Source organism: Procambarus clarkii, chromosome 85, assembly GCF_040958095.1.
Source record: "Procambarus clarkii isolate CNS0578487 chromosome 85, FALCON_Pclarkii_2.0, whole genome shotgun sequence".
In the NCBI taxonomy this organism is placed as follows: domain Eukaryota; kingdom Metazoa; phylum Arthropoda; class Malacostraca; order Decapoda; family Cambaridae; genus Procambarus; species Procambarus clarkii.
The window spans coordinates 23368143-23382770 of NC_091234.1; the positions used below are offsets into that span (position 1 = coordinate 23368143).

The 14628-nt window shown below is 52.4% G+C and overlaps 1 protein-coding gene across 1 annotated transcript in view; it reads right to left on the bottom strand.

The window, feature by feature from the left end:
- The window catches only part of LOC123746739 (ankyrin repeat domain-containing protein 17), a 298429-nt gene that overhangs the window by 98026 nt on the left and 185775 nt on the right, over positions 1 to 14628 (bottom strand). Inside the window, 1 exon segment of the mRNA XM_069316838.1 lies at positions 6217 to 6650. Coding sequence (XP_069172939.1) covers positions 6217 to 6650 — 434 coding nt within the window.

The window sequence follows — 14628 nt, forward strand, 5'->3', positions numbered from 1 at the left end:
GCCTAAGCTCTCCCCCGCAAGCACAATTAGGTGACTACAATTAGGTGAGTAATATTAGGTGGGACCCCAAGACTGACTGACTGACCGACTCACTGAAATGACTGACTGAAATGACTCACTGAAATGACTCACTGAAATGACTGACTGAAATGACTGACTGAAATGACTGACTGAAATGACTGACTGAAATGACTGACTGAAATGACTGACTGAAATGACTGACTGAAATGACTGACTGAAATGACTGACTGAAATGACTGACTGAAATGACTGACTGACTGAAATGACTGACTGACTGAAATGACTGACTGAAATGACTGACTGACTGAAATGACTGACTGACTGAAATGACTGACTGACTGAAATGACTGACTGATATGAATGAAATGACCGACCGACTGAATGAAATGACCGACCGACCGACTGAATGAAATGACCGACCGACCGACTGAATGAAATGACCGACCGACCGACTGAATGAAATGACCGACCGACCGACTGACTGAAATGACCGACCGACCGACTGAATGAAATGACCGACCGACTGACTGAATAAAATGACCGACCGACCGACTGAATGAAATGACCGACCGACTGACTGAAATGACCGACCGACTGACTGAAATGACCGACCAACCGACTGACTGAAATGACCGACCGACCGACTGACTGAAATGACCGACCGACTGAAATGACCGACCGACCGACCGACTGAAATGACCGACCGACCGACCGACTGACTGAAATGACCGACCGACTGACTGACTGACTGACTGAAATGACCGACTGAAATGACTGACATGACTGACTGAAATGACTGATATGACTGATTTGACTTACACTCTCCCCCCCCCTCCCTCTCTCTCTCTCTCCCTCCCCCCTCTCTCTCCCCTCTCTGTCTCCCCTCTCTCTCCCCCCCTCTCTCTCTCTCTCTCTCTCCCCCCCCTCTCTCTCTCTCCCTCCCTCTCCCCCCTCTCTCTATCCCTCTCTCCCCCCCTCTCTCTATCCCTCTCTCCCCCCCCTCTCTCTTTCTCCCTCTCTCTCCCCCCCTCTCTCTCCCTCTCTCTCTCTCTCTCTCTCTCTCTCTCTCTCACTCACTCCAACTCTCCTTCCCTCTCTCTCACTCACTCCAACTCTCCTTCCCTCTCTCTCACTCACTCCAACTCTCCTTCCCTCTCACTCACTCTCACTGTCTCTCTCTCCCCCTCACACTCTCTCTCTCACTCTCTCCCCCTCACACTCTCTCTCTCACTCTCTCCCCCTCACACTCTCTCTCACTCTCTCCCCCTCACACTCTCTCTCTCACTCTCTCCCCCTCACACTCTCTCTCTCACTCTCTCCCCCTCACACTCTCTCTCTCACTCTCTCCCCCTCACACTCTCTCTCTCACTCTCTCCCCCTCACACTCTCTCTCTCACTCTCTCCCCCTCACACTCTCTCTCTCACTCTCTCCCCCTCACACTCTCTCTCTCACTCTCTCCCCCTCACACTCTCTCTCTCACTCTCTCCCCCTCACACTCTCTCTCTCACTCTCTCCCCCTCACACTCTCTCTCTCACTCTCTCCCCCTCACACTCTCTCTCTCACTCTCTCCCCCTCACACTCTCTCTCTCACTCTCTCCCCCTCACACTCTCTCTCTCACTCTCTCCCCCTCACACTCTCTCTCTCACTCTCTCCCCCTCACACTCTCTCTCTCACTCTCTCCCCCTCACACTCTCTCTCTCACTCTCTCCCCCTCACACTCTCTCTCTCACTCTCTCCCCCTCACACTCTCTCTCTCACTCTCTCCCCCTCACACTCTCTCTCTCACTCTCTCCCCCTCACACTCTCTCTCACTCTCTCCCCCTCACACTCTCTCTCACTCTCTCTCTCTCACTCTCCCCCTCACACACACTCACTCTCTCCCCCTCACACTCTCTCTCTCACTCTCTCCCCTTCACACTCTCTCTCTCACTCTCTCCCCCTCACACTCTCTCTCTCACTCTCTCCCCCTCACACTCTCTCTCTCACTCTCTCCCCCTCACACTCTCTCTCTCACTCTCTCCCCCTCACACTCTCTCTCTCACTCTCTCCCCCTCACACTCTCTCTCACTCTCTCCCCCTCACACTCTCTCTCACTCTCTCTCTCTCACTCTCCCCCTCACACACACTCACTCTCTCCCCCTCACACTCTCTCTCTCACTCTCTCCCCCTCACACTCTCTCTCTCACTCTCTCCCCCTCACACTCTCTCTCTCACTCTCTCCCCCTCACACTCTCTCTCTCACTCTCTCCCCCTCACACTCTCTCTCTCACTCTCTCCCCCTCACACTCTCTCTCTCACTCTCTCCCCCTCACACTCTCTCTCTCACTCTCTCCCCCTCACACTCTCTCTCTCACTCTCTCCCCCTCACACTCTCTCTCTCACTCTCTCCCCCTCACACTCTCTCTCTCACTCTCTCCCCCTCACACTCTCTCTCTCACTCTCTCCCCCTCACACTCTCTCTCTCACTCTCTCCCCCTCACACTCTCTCTCTCACTCTCTCCCCCTCACACTCTCTCTCTCACTCTCTCCCCCTCACACTCTCTCTCTCACTCTCTCCCCCTCACACTCTCTCTCTCACTCTCTCCCCCTCACACTCTCTCTCTCACTCTCTCCCCCTCACACTCTCTCTCTCACTCTCTCCCCCTCACACTCTCTCTCTCACTCTCTCCCCCTCACACTCTCTCTCTCACTCTCTCCCCCTCACACTCTCTCTCTCACTCTCTCCCCCTCACACTCTCTCTCTCACTCTCTCCCCCTCACACTCTCTCTCTCACTCTCTCCCCCTCACACTCTCTCTCTCACTCTCTCCCCCTCACACTCTCTCTCTCACTCTCTCCCCCTCACACTCTCTCTCACTCTCTCCCCCTCACACTCTCTCTCACTCTCTCCCCCTCACACTCTCTCTCACTCTCTCCCCCTCACACTCTCTCTCACTCTCTCCCCCTCACACTCTCTCTCACTCTCTCCCCCTCACACTCACTCTCACTCTCTCCCCCTCACACTCTCTCCCCTCACACTCTCCCCCTCACACACTCTCTCACTCTCTCCCCCTCACACTCTCTCTCACTCTCTCCCCCTCACACACTCTCTCACTCTCTCCCCTCACACACTCCCCCTCACACACTCTCCTCCTCACACTCTCCCCCTCACTCACTCATTCACACTCTCCCCCTCACTCACTCATTCACTCTCTCCCCCTCACTCACTCATTCACTCTCTCCCCCTCACTCACTCATTCACTCTCTCCCCCTCACTCACTCATTCACTCTCTCCCCCTCACTCACTCATTCACTCTCTCCCCCTCACTCACTCATTCACTCTCTCCCCCTCACTCACTCACTCACTCTCTCCCCCTCACTCACTCACTCTCTCCCCCTCACTCACTCACTCACTCCCCCTCACTCACTCACTCTCTCCCCCTCACTCACTCACTCACTCTCTCCCCCTCACTCACTCACTCACTCACTCACTCTCTCTCTCTCTCTCCCCCTCACACTCTTTCTCTCCCCCTCACTCACTCACTCTCTCTCCCCCTCACTCTCTCTCTCTCTCTCTCTCCCCCTCACTCACTCACTCACTCACTCTCTCTCTCTCCCCCTCACTCACTCACTCTCACACTCTCTCTCTCTCCCCCTCACTCACTCACTCACTCTCTCCCCCTCACTCTCTCTCTCTCTCTCCCCCTCACTCACTCACTCTCTCCCCCCTCACTCTCACTCTCTCTCTCTCTCCCCCTCACTCACTCACTCTCTCTCTCCCCCTCACTCACACTCTCTCTCTCCCTCACTCTCACTCTCTCTCTCTCCCCCTCACTCACTCACTCTCTCCCCCTCACTCACTCACTCACTCTCTCCCCCTCACTCACTCACTCTCACTCTCTCCCCCTCACTCACTCACTCTCTCCCCCCCTCACTCACTCACTCTTTCTCTCCCCCTCACTCTCACTCTCTCTCTCCCCCTCACTCACTCACTCTCTCCCTCTCACTCACTCACTCTCTCCCCCTCCCTCACTCACTCACTCTCCCCCCCTCACTCACTCTCTCACTCTCTATCCCCCTCACTCTCACTCTCTCTCTCCCCCCCTCACTCACTCACTCACTCTCACTCCCCCTCACTCACTCACTCTCTCTCTCTCTCTCCCCCTCACTCACTCACTCTCTCCCTCACTCACTCTCTCTCCCCCTCACTCACTCTCTCTCTCTCCCCCTCACTCACTCTCTCTCTCTCCCCCTCACTCACTCTCTCTCTCCCCCCCTCACTCACTCTCTCTCTCCCCCCCCCCTCACTCACTCTCTCTCTCCCCCCCTCACTCTCACTCTCTCTCCCCCTCACTCTCACTCTCTCTCCCTCACTCACTCTCTCTCTCTCCCCCTCACTCACTCTCTCTCTCTCCCCCTCACTCACTCACTCACTCACTCTCTCTCCCCCTCACTCACTCTCTCCCGCTCACTCACTCTCTCCCCCTCACTCACTCTCTCTCCCCCCCTCACTCTCTCTCTCTCTCTCTCCCCCTCACTCACTCTCTCTCCCTCACTCACTCTCTCCCCCTCACTCTCTCTCCCTCACTCACTATCCCCCCCTCACTCACTCACTCTCCCCCCCCTCACTCTCACTCTCCCCCCCTCACTCTCTCCCCCTCACTCACTCACTCTCACTCTCTCCCCCTCACTCACTCACTCTCACTCTCTCCCCCTCACTCACTCACTCTCACTCTCTCCCCCTCACTCACTCACTCTCACTCTCTCCCCCTCACTCACTCACTCTCACTCTCTCCCCCTCACTCACTCACTCTCACTCTCTCCCCCTCACTCACTCACTCTCACTCTCTCCCCCTCACTCACTCACTCTCACTCTCTCCCCCTCACTCACTCACTCTCACTCTCTCCCCCTCACTCACTCACTCTCACTCTCTCCCCCTCACTCACTCACTCTCACTCTCTCCCCCTCACTCACTCACTCTCACTCTCTCCCCCTCACTCACTCTCACTCTCTCCCCCTCACTCACTCTCACTCTCACTCTCTCCCCCTCACTCACTCTCACTCTCTCCCCCTCACTCACTCTCTCCCCCTCACTCACTCACTCTCTCTCTCCCCCTCTCTCTCTCGCTCTCTCTCCCCCCCTCACTCACTCTCACTCTCTCTCTCCCCCTCACTCACTCTCACTCTCTCCCCCTCACTCACTCACTCTCACTCTCCCCCTCACTCACTCACTCACTCTCACTCTCCCCCTCACTCACTCACACTCACTCTCTCCCCCTCACTTGTGCTCTCACTCACTCTCATACTCTCTCTTTCACACTCTTGCTTGTTTACCAGCTCCAACCTGCTTCTTACTTTTCTTAGATGGTTGACTGAGTGAGTGAGGCAGGGTGAGAAACCTGTTGTCCTGTATGAGGCGTTCCTGTACTGGTATGCAAAAGAGGTCCAAGAGGGAAGTCGTGTTGCTGACCTCCACCCTCGCCTGTATTTATTCCTATCCGCAGAAAGTGAAGCAAAAAACTTCTTTACTCGAGACTTGCTAGAATGAGGCTCTCCTGTCAGGGCCGCTTGCCTTGGTAATGTTATTGTTACCCCAGCGACCTGTTTGACTGGTGACTGGCTGGTTGAACACTATCTGCCCCATCCCCAAGGAAGTGAAGTGACCATATTGCAGAGGCAGATTCTGTGCCAACTTGGAAGGGTGCAAATTGCAGGCAGGGAGAGGATACAAGAGTAGTGGGAACAAACTGCATACCTGAACCTGTGGCCGACCCCACCTCAGTGACAGTGGAGCACCTAATGATGTTAAAAGGAACAACCTCTGCTCCACAATCAGCATCACAACTCGCACTCTCATTCTCTAACTTGCTTGAACCAGCCCCACTACTTGTCACTTCATTTGGTAAAAGCCCTGGACAATCACATTCCGAGGGAACACTACATTTTTTATCCATTTTTACTCGTTACACTGGTTTTAAACTTCTTATCCTGGCAGCTCTGATCATGAGTAGTATCAACAAGAAGGGGAGGAGAAAGTGGTGGTGGAAGGCATTGGGTTGCTCCACTTGAATGATGCAGCCCACCGCATTATTGACAGATGACGTTTTTGCCAAGCATTATAACGCTGCCATAAATATGTGTAAAATTAACATGCTCTAAAATATACAAGAGTAATCCTTGAAAATATAAACAGGAAGAAAATATTTAACTCACAGTTTGAGCCTCACTGGTGGAAGTCTTGTTCCCAGTGGCAGGAGTAAGGTCAGGGGCCATGGTGGAAGTCTTGTCCCCAGTGGCAGGAGTAAGGTCAGGGGCCATGGTGGAAGTCTTGTTCCCAGTGGCAGGAGTAAGGTCAGGGGCCATGGTGGAAGTCTTGTTCCCAGTGGCAGGAGTAAGGTCAGGGGCCATGGTGGAAGTCTTGTCCCCAGTGGCAGGAGTAAGGTCAGGGGCCATGGTGGAAGTCTTGTCCCCAGTGGCAGGAGTAAGGTCAGGGGCCATGGTGGAAGTCTTGTCCCCAGTGGCAGGAGTAAGGTCAGGGGCCATGGTGGAAGTGTTACAATTAGTCTTGCTACAGTTTACCTTAGTAACAGAGGCTTGAGTACTAGAGACGGTAGTAGATCCTCCAGGTAGACCATCTAGTTGTCGAACTATATTACACCAAACATACATTAGGAATTTTATTCTAGTTTAGAACAAACAGAACATTAGTTAATGAGGCCCAAATCACTGATATCCAAAATATATTTAAAAACTCCAGATATAATAAAAAAAATGCATAAATATATTCCAAAATGTATGGCAATACTTTCGTGCCATAAAACCAGTGTTGAATGTAATCAAATGCCATTTTTCTGAGTGAGACCCAGAGGCTTCCCTGAACTATACCGGCCTGATGTGTCTCGTTTCTGCCCGAAACGCTGCACGTGCTAGTGGCTTTACAAGACTGTAATTACCATATTTGTATCCTCACATTCCTTATGTACATTCTTTTATATGCATAAATAAATAAATAAATAAATAAATATATTAGACCGTGGCAACAGTCAATCGAATGAGTTTTAGGCCCACCAGGGACCAGAAGAACCTGGCCCCCCTCAAGAAAGGCATGAGGAGCAATGGCCTAAATACACTCCCATGTAATTGGAAGCAGTCTTTGCCTGCCATCTACCAGGTCAGGCACCCAGAAAGGTAGGAATTCCAAAACAAACTACTACTGCTGCTGGTCAAAATTTGCAAACCGAAAGCCGAACTAGCAACAGAGCTCACCAGTCAAAACCAAGGAAATAAGTATGAAGTCACCACAAATGCTGCGCATCCGTCTGCGCAACCCCCACTCCCCAGTAGGGGGACAGGGGGGGAAGGGTCCCAGACCTCCACGCCAGCAACTCTCCTCAGTTCAGAGGCTGGTTGTTGGAGTTCTGGGAGTTCTACTCCCCAAGCCCGGCCCGAGGCCAGGCTTGACTTGTGAGAGTTTGGTCCACTAGGCTGTTGCTTGGAGCGACCCGCAGGCCCCACAAACCCACAACAGCCCAGTTGGTCTGGCACTCCTTGGAGGAAACAATCTAGGTTCCTCTAGAAGATGTCCACTGTTCCGGCAATATTTCTTATGCTCGCTGGGAGGGTGTCGAACAACCATGGACCTCTAATGTTTATACAGTGTTCTCTGATCGTGCATATGGCACCTCTGCTCTTCACTGGTTCTATTCTGCATTTTCTTCCATATCGTTCACTCCAGTAAGTTATTATTTTACTGTGTAGATTTGGGACGTGGCCCTCCAGTATTTTCCATGTGTTGGAAAGGTCGAGTATCAAAAATGCAAAAAATCTCCAACCGGGAGGGAGGTAGGTATGCCAGGGAGCCTCCAGGTCTCATCCAGAAAATGGTGTTTCATTACATTCAACGCTAATTTTCTGTGGAGAGCCTCTTCGGCTCTCCGGAGCCACCTAACCAAAGATAAAGAAGAAGAGGGACTTACCTGGGAGGCGGTCGTCACTCGCTCCTCAACTCGAAGTCGAGACAACTGGCTGCAACCTGCGACCCAAGGCTACATACGCCTAAGAATGTCCAGAAACATTAATGAGATACTGTGTGGCCAGGACCCTGTTCGACCTCCAAAAGCCCCGTGCCCAAATGTCAGACCAGGACACATTCCCCAAAACAGCAGCCATAGCCGCGAACTTACGAACGTCGTGGGCACGGGGATAGACCACAGGCTGGCTGGACTGAATAACCCTGCAGACAACCTAGGAGAACCGCACCCCTGGAACAGGGAAGAAGGAAAACAGAGTCCACCCAAAGCGTGTCCCCTGCCACAGAGGACGTGGCACGCAGATAATGGCGCAGATAACAGATATAGAAAAACAGTCCTGAACCGAGGGGGCCACCACAAATCGAGAACATAAAAATTGAGCACCTAGGCCAACGACCAGGACGGTTCAGGCGGCGCATGAGCAGGCCGGGTGTGAAACAACACCCAAGACAGCTTGTGGAACAGAGCAGAAGTGACATCCATCCCGAACGCAAGCTGCAGCGGCTCCACCAGCACCGCACAATACGAGGCGACAGTATTTGACATAAGATGACGGTCCTGAAACAACCAAGAGAAAAAGGACAAAACAACCTGATCAGAAATCGAAGACAACCTACGATGAGACAAAAAATGACGCAAGGACCGCCAGGAAATTTCATACTGCCGTCAAGACAAAACTCATAGGTGGGACACCATCAACGAAACCACCTGATCACCATACAATGGTGTCAAACCCGCATCAAAAAGACCAGATGCCAAGAGTGGAAGAGAAGATCGAACCAGCCACGTACCGAACTGGATCAATCTGTTGAAAGAGGCAGAACTGCCGGAAGACCCTTTGGTTCGGACATCGAGCAAGAAGCGCTTGAAACCAGGGCTGGGCTGGCCACCAAAAACCAACACTACTACTCTTCCCTGGTAAGTCTCCAACAGAGCCAGGATCCAGAGCAACAACCAGACCAGTGGGAAGAGGTACAGGTAACCCCACCTCGACCAGTCCAGCCGAAAGGCTTCGACCCTGACGGCCCTCGAAGTCTGGGAAGGGCGCCACATACACTGGAAGAGACTTCAACCACGCCGATACAAAGAGGTCCACCTCTGGGCTCCTGTACGTCAGACATAGCCAACGGAACGAGTCGGCATAAACCGTCCATTCCATGTTCAAGGGAATGATCCGAGACAGGCCATCCGCCAGGATGGCCTGTCTCGGATCATATAAACTGCCAGGAGAGCCAAACCCCGAGAACTCAGATGCGTCAGCAGAAGCGACCAGCCTCAAAGAGCCAAGAACTGCATCAAACCCCCGCGGTTCAGGCAATGAACCACCGGGTAGCAGTCCAAATGGAGCCGGATCGTTTGACACGAATCCTCTGAAGCGAATGCCACACTGCCGCAAACTCCTGCGCCGTGCTGTGAGCACGACGGAAGGACGGACCCCACCAACCCTGGCCTGCCTGGTGAGCACTTGTCGCAAAACCCCAGCCGAGAGACGAGACATCTATGAACACATCGAGAGAGGGCTCGAGGAGGCACCACGGTACAGAACTAAAAAAAAAAAATGCAGAGGAAGCCGGCGACGCAGCAGCCAAGGCAAGGCTCCCGGGATCCGAACCCAGCGATTGCGAGAGCGGCGGAAGGGACGCCCCATAAGAAACCAGAACAGCCGCTAAAGTCAATTCCGACCCGACGGGTAGCCCAGCAGGCAAAGTTCAGGCTCTCGAACAACCGCCGTGTGACTCAGGTGCCCTCCAAAAATAGTCACATGCGGGACCGCAGCCGCAACAGAGGAGGAGGAGGAGGAGGAGGAAGAGACAAGGAAGCAGTCCGAGAGTCCCACACAAGACCCAGCCAAGTCCGAACCTGAGAGGGAACCATATGGGACTTCCTCCAATTTACCAAGAACCCGAACCTGGAGAGCTGGGAAAGAGCCAAATCCCTGGCGAGAAGACACGCAGACTGGCTGGGAGCCCACACCAGCCAGTCATCGAGGTAAGCCAGAACCCAAACCCCTAACAGACGCAAACAGGTCACCACATCCCGGGTAAGGCGTGTGAACACACGAGGTGCCAGATTCAAACCGAATGGAAGGCAACGAAAGCGGTAAGTCTGTCGCCCCACGACAAAACCGAGCCAATCCCTAAACCCCGGATGAACTGGGACGTGCTAATACGCGTCCTGGAGGTCCACACACACTATCCAGGCACCCGGCGCCAAAAGCAGCAGGACCTGAGACAGAGTGGTCTTCCAAAAGGCGGGGCAAAAGACCCAGGGATTCAGACGAGACAAGTCCAGTATGAATCGCAGATCCATACAGTCCCGTTTTGGAGCTGAAAACAGGCGGGAAACCCACCCGAGTTTCCCAGGTCGAAAAAACATTGTCTTTTTGACCACGCCCAAGTGAACCCACTCCTGGATGACCCGACAGCACAGGAGAAGAGGTCTGCCCTGCCAGCCCCGATTCCCCCAAAAGAGGAGGAGCGACCCAACATCACTGCAGGCCGGAGGTAACAACCTGAAATGCCCACAAATTGTGGGACCAGGCGAGAGCAAACAGCACGAGCCTACCCCGTATCGCACCGTCAAAGGGGCGACCCGCGAAAGGGCCTACGAGAGCCCGACCAACGCTCAGAGCGATCATTGCGCCTACCAGATACTAACGGCTCCACAGGAGGTGCCGGTCCCGAATCTGGCACTACAGGCTTATGACTACCAAAGGAATCCTGAGACCTGGCACGACCCTTCTTGGCATGACCACCACCCCCCCCAGGGAACCACCAAGTCTGACATAGGACGGCAACTATATGAAGCTGCTTGCAGAAAATGCACTACCGCAGACTCTGCAAACAGCAACAGACAAAAATCTAAGACCTAAGCCGATTCCAAAGAGTGGACGAGCACCGCCTGTCGGCACGTGAGGCGAGAAGCAAAGCCCCCACACACACCGCCTCTTTCAGAATCGGCGCAAACAATTTCAACAAGGCAGCCGACGCCCGAGCTGCCGAAGCAAACACACCTGACACCGGCCCGGATCCCAGTTCCTGCACATCCTCGCCGAGCCAGTCCAAAGAGAGCTACAGCAGAGAAAAGACACGTAAGACCGAAGCCAAATGCCCAAGGGCGCGCAAATCCTCGGCCACTAGGGACACTGAAAGGGAGGGGAACCTGCGCGTGAAGCTCCACCTGACCGACATCACGAGGAAGTATGGGGGTGAACAAGCACTCATTAAGGTAAACCTGAACAATCGTAGTCAACTCCCACCATTCAAGCACGCGGGTCCGACAGACCAAATGCCACGCCCCGAATGAAAAGAAAGGGCAGTCCAACTCGGAACACTCCGGCACTTCGTAACGCACCCAGAAAGAAAACGAGGAGCCAAACTCAAAAGAAGCAGCATCCATTACCGCTGCGTAATCCGGGTCTCGCAAGAGGTTAGTCGCAATGGCTTCCTGCATCACCTTTGGAAGGAGGGATCTGAAGAACCCACAGGAACCTGGAACCAAACCCGGGGAGGGAATCGCACACACTTCAAACTTGTACAGGGAAGGGGAATAGGAAAACCCCCTCCCCTGGTTGATACCTGGTTGATGGGGTTCTGGGAGTTGTTGTTCTCCCCAAGCCCAGCCCTGACATGTGAGTTTGGTCCACTAGGCTGTTGCTTGGAGCAGCCCGCAGGCCCACATACCCACCACAGCCCGGTTGGTTCGGCACTCCTTGGAGGAATAAATCTAGTTTCCTCTTGAAGATGGCCACGGTTGTTCCGGCAATATTTCTTATGCTTGCTGGGAGGACGTTGAACAACCGTGGACCTCTGATGTTTATACAGTGCTCTCTGATTGTGCCTATGGCACCCCTGCTCTTCACTGGTTCTATTCTGCATTTTCTTCCACATCGTTCACTCCAGTACGTTGTTATTTTACTGTGTAGATTTGGTACTTGTCCCTCCAGTATTTTCCACATGTATATTATTTGGTATCACTCATCTCCTTTCTAGAGAGTACATTTGGAGGGCTTTGAGACGATCCCAATAATTTAGGTGCTTTATCGCGTCTATGCGTGCTGTATATGTTCTCAGTATTCCTTCTATTTCAGCCATTTCTCCTGCTCTGAAGGGAAAGTGAGTACTGAGCAGTACTCGAGACGGGACAACATAAGTGACTTGACGAGTGCAACCAATGTGATGGGATCACTGGATTTGAAAGTTCTCGTAATCCATCCTATCATTTTCCTGGCTGACGCAATATTTGCTTGGTTATTCTCCCTAAACGTTAGATCGCCGAACATCATTATTCCCAAATCCTTGACATGCTGTTTACCTATTATGGGCAAATTCGATTGTGTTTTGTACCCTGTATTATGTTTTAGGTCCTCATTTTTGCCGTACCTGAGTACCTGTTTAACGCTGTTAAACATCATGTTATTTTCTGCTGCCCAGTCGAAAACTTTGTTGATATCGGCTTGTAATTTTTCCATGTCTTCAGCAGAGGTAATTTTCATGCTGATTTTTGTGTCATCTGCAAAGGATGACACAAAGCTGTGACTTGTATTTTTATCTATATTTGATATGAGAATAAGGAACAGTAGTGGTGCAAGGACTGTACCTTGACGTACACAGCTTTTAACTGCGCTTGAACTTTATTTTATTTGATTGACTGTTACTCTGTGTTCTGTTCAACAGGAAATTGAGTATCCAGCGTCCTACTTTACCAGTTATTTCCATTGACCTCATTTTGTGTGCCATCACTCTATGATCACATTTGTCGACTGCCTTTGCAAAGTCTGTGTATACTGTATGTATCTGCATTTTGCTTTTCTTCTAGAGCTTCTGTGATTTTGTCATAGTGGTTGAGTAACTGTGACAGACAGGATCTTCCCGCTCTAAATCCATGTTGTCCTGGGTTGTGCAACTCATTATTTTCCATAAAACTAGAAATTTGATTCCTAATCACTCTTTCAAAAACATTTATTATGTGTGATGTTAGTACAACTGGCCTATAATTTTTTGCTAAGGCTTTACTCCCCCCCCCCTAGTGCAAAGGAGATATATCTGCAAATTTAAGTGCTGCTGGTATCGCCCCTGTATCTAGGCTCTTTCTCCATATTACGCCGAGTACTCGCACTACTGGTACTTTACATTTCTTTATGAATATTGAATTCCATGAGTCAGGCCCAGGAGCTGAGTGCATGGGCATATTGTCAATTTCTCTTTCAAAGTCTTCTGAGTTCGTATTAATATCCGTTATATTATCTGCAGCTTGAATGTCATTCATAAAGAAGCTGTCTGGGTCATCAACTTTCATGTTGTTTATTGATGTGCTAAACATAGCCTCATACTGGCTTTAACAACAAGCCCCACGCCGAGGGTACCAATACCCAAGCAGGGTCAAACGAGGCCCAAGGCCCTCCAAGTCAACTTCCCAGCCCCGGGAACCTCCACGTCAGGACCCGGGGCTGAGCAGTCCTCCAGACCCTCTGCCTCTGGAGAAAAAGCAAGAGTCTGCCGGAAAAGCTGGGATGAAGGGGGCCTGATGGGGCGGCCCAAAGGCTCCAGGAGGAGGAACAGGCTCGAATGCCTCCGCTGCCTATCCAGAAAGGGCAATCCCCGAAGCCGCCGAGACCCGCCACCAGGCAAATCCTTCCCCGACTCCGAAACCCTCAGACGTTTGGGAGCAGGGGGGGGGGGGGGGGGGGAAGCTTTAGCAGGATGAAACACAGCAGGGGAAGGACTATGGGGTTGGAAGGACTAGGGCTGGTGCAGATGAAATCAAACTCAAGGTGACTAACATCCCCAAGTCCGGGTCCCTATAACCAAAGCGGAGCAGCTGCGTGGGCATCTGGAAAGGCAACCAACCTTGCATGTTGCAGCAACCTAAACCGTGCATGCAGTGCCGAAGCTGCTTGCACCCGAATTTCAATCTCATTGGAGTGGGTGAATTGGAGTGGTGGGACTCTGAGGTCTCTTCCATTGGACCACTGAGCCCCAATGGGGGTTTCCAGGGCAGTTAGACTGACTGGTAAGGGAAGCCCAGGCGAGGTACTGCTAACTGGTTATCCCAGAGCTACCAAGCAAACAAACTAAAAGTTGAATCCCTGGGACGTGTGCAAGCACAGGGAACCTAGTGGAGGACCACCAAAATCATACAGGTGGTCCGCCACACAAGACAGACCTCCACCAGGCAAAACAAAACAAAAGAAAAACCCTGCAAAAGCACGTCTACAGGTGAACAGAACCGCTCACTATGCGTATATCAGACAGCAGCACAGTACCTCATGCCCCAGCCAGCGATGAAACTACCTGCTACCCATGAGTAAACAAGAGTAAGAACCACCCCAGCTGAACCCCAAGGGTGGGCAAACACCGAGCAGCAACAGAACCACGCGGAAGTAATTCCCGAACGGCTCGGGGAAGAGACCCCCTGAGGTCGAAGGGGCAGTACTTACAGGGCAACTAGGGAGGTGGCCCTAGGTGCATGCAGTCCCAGTACTTTTGTGTTACTCCTGGCTCGCACAATACCAATTCTGAACACCACCACCGCTCTGCAGCACTGCTCAAAGGATGGAGTCAGAGTCGATCGACCGTCTGCCTCTCAAAACCCT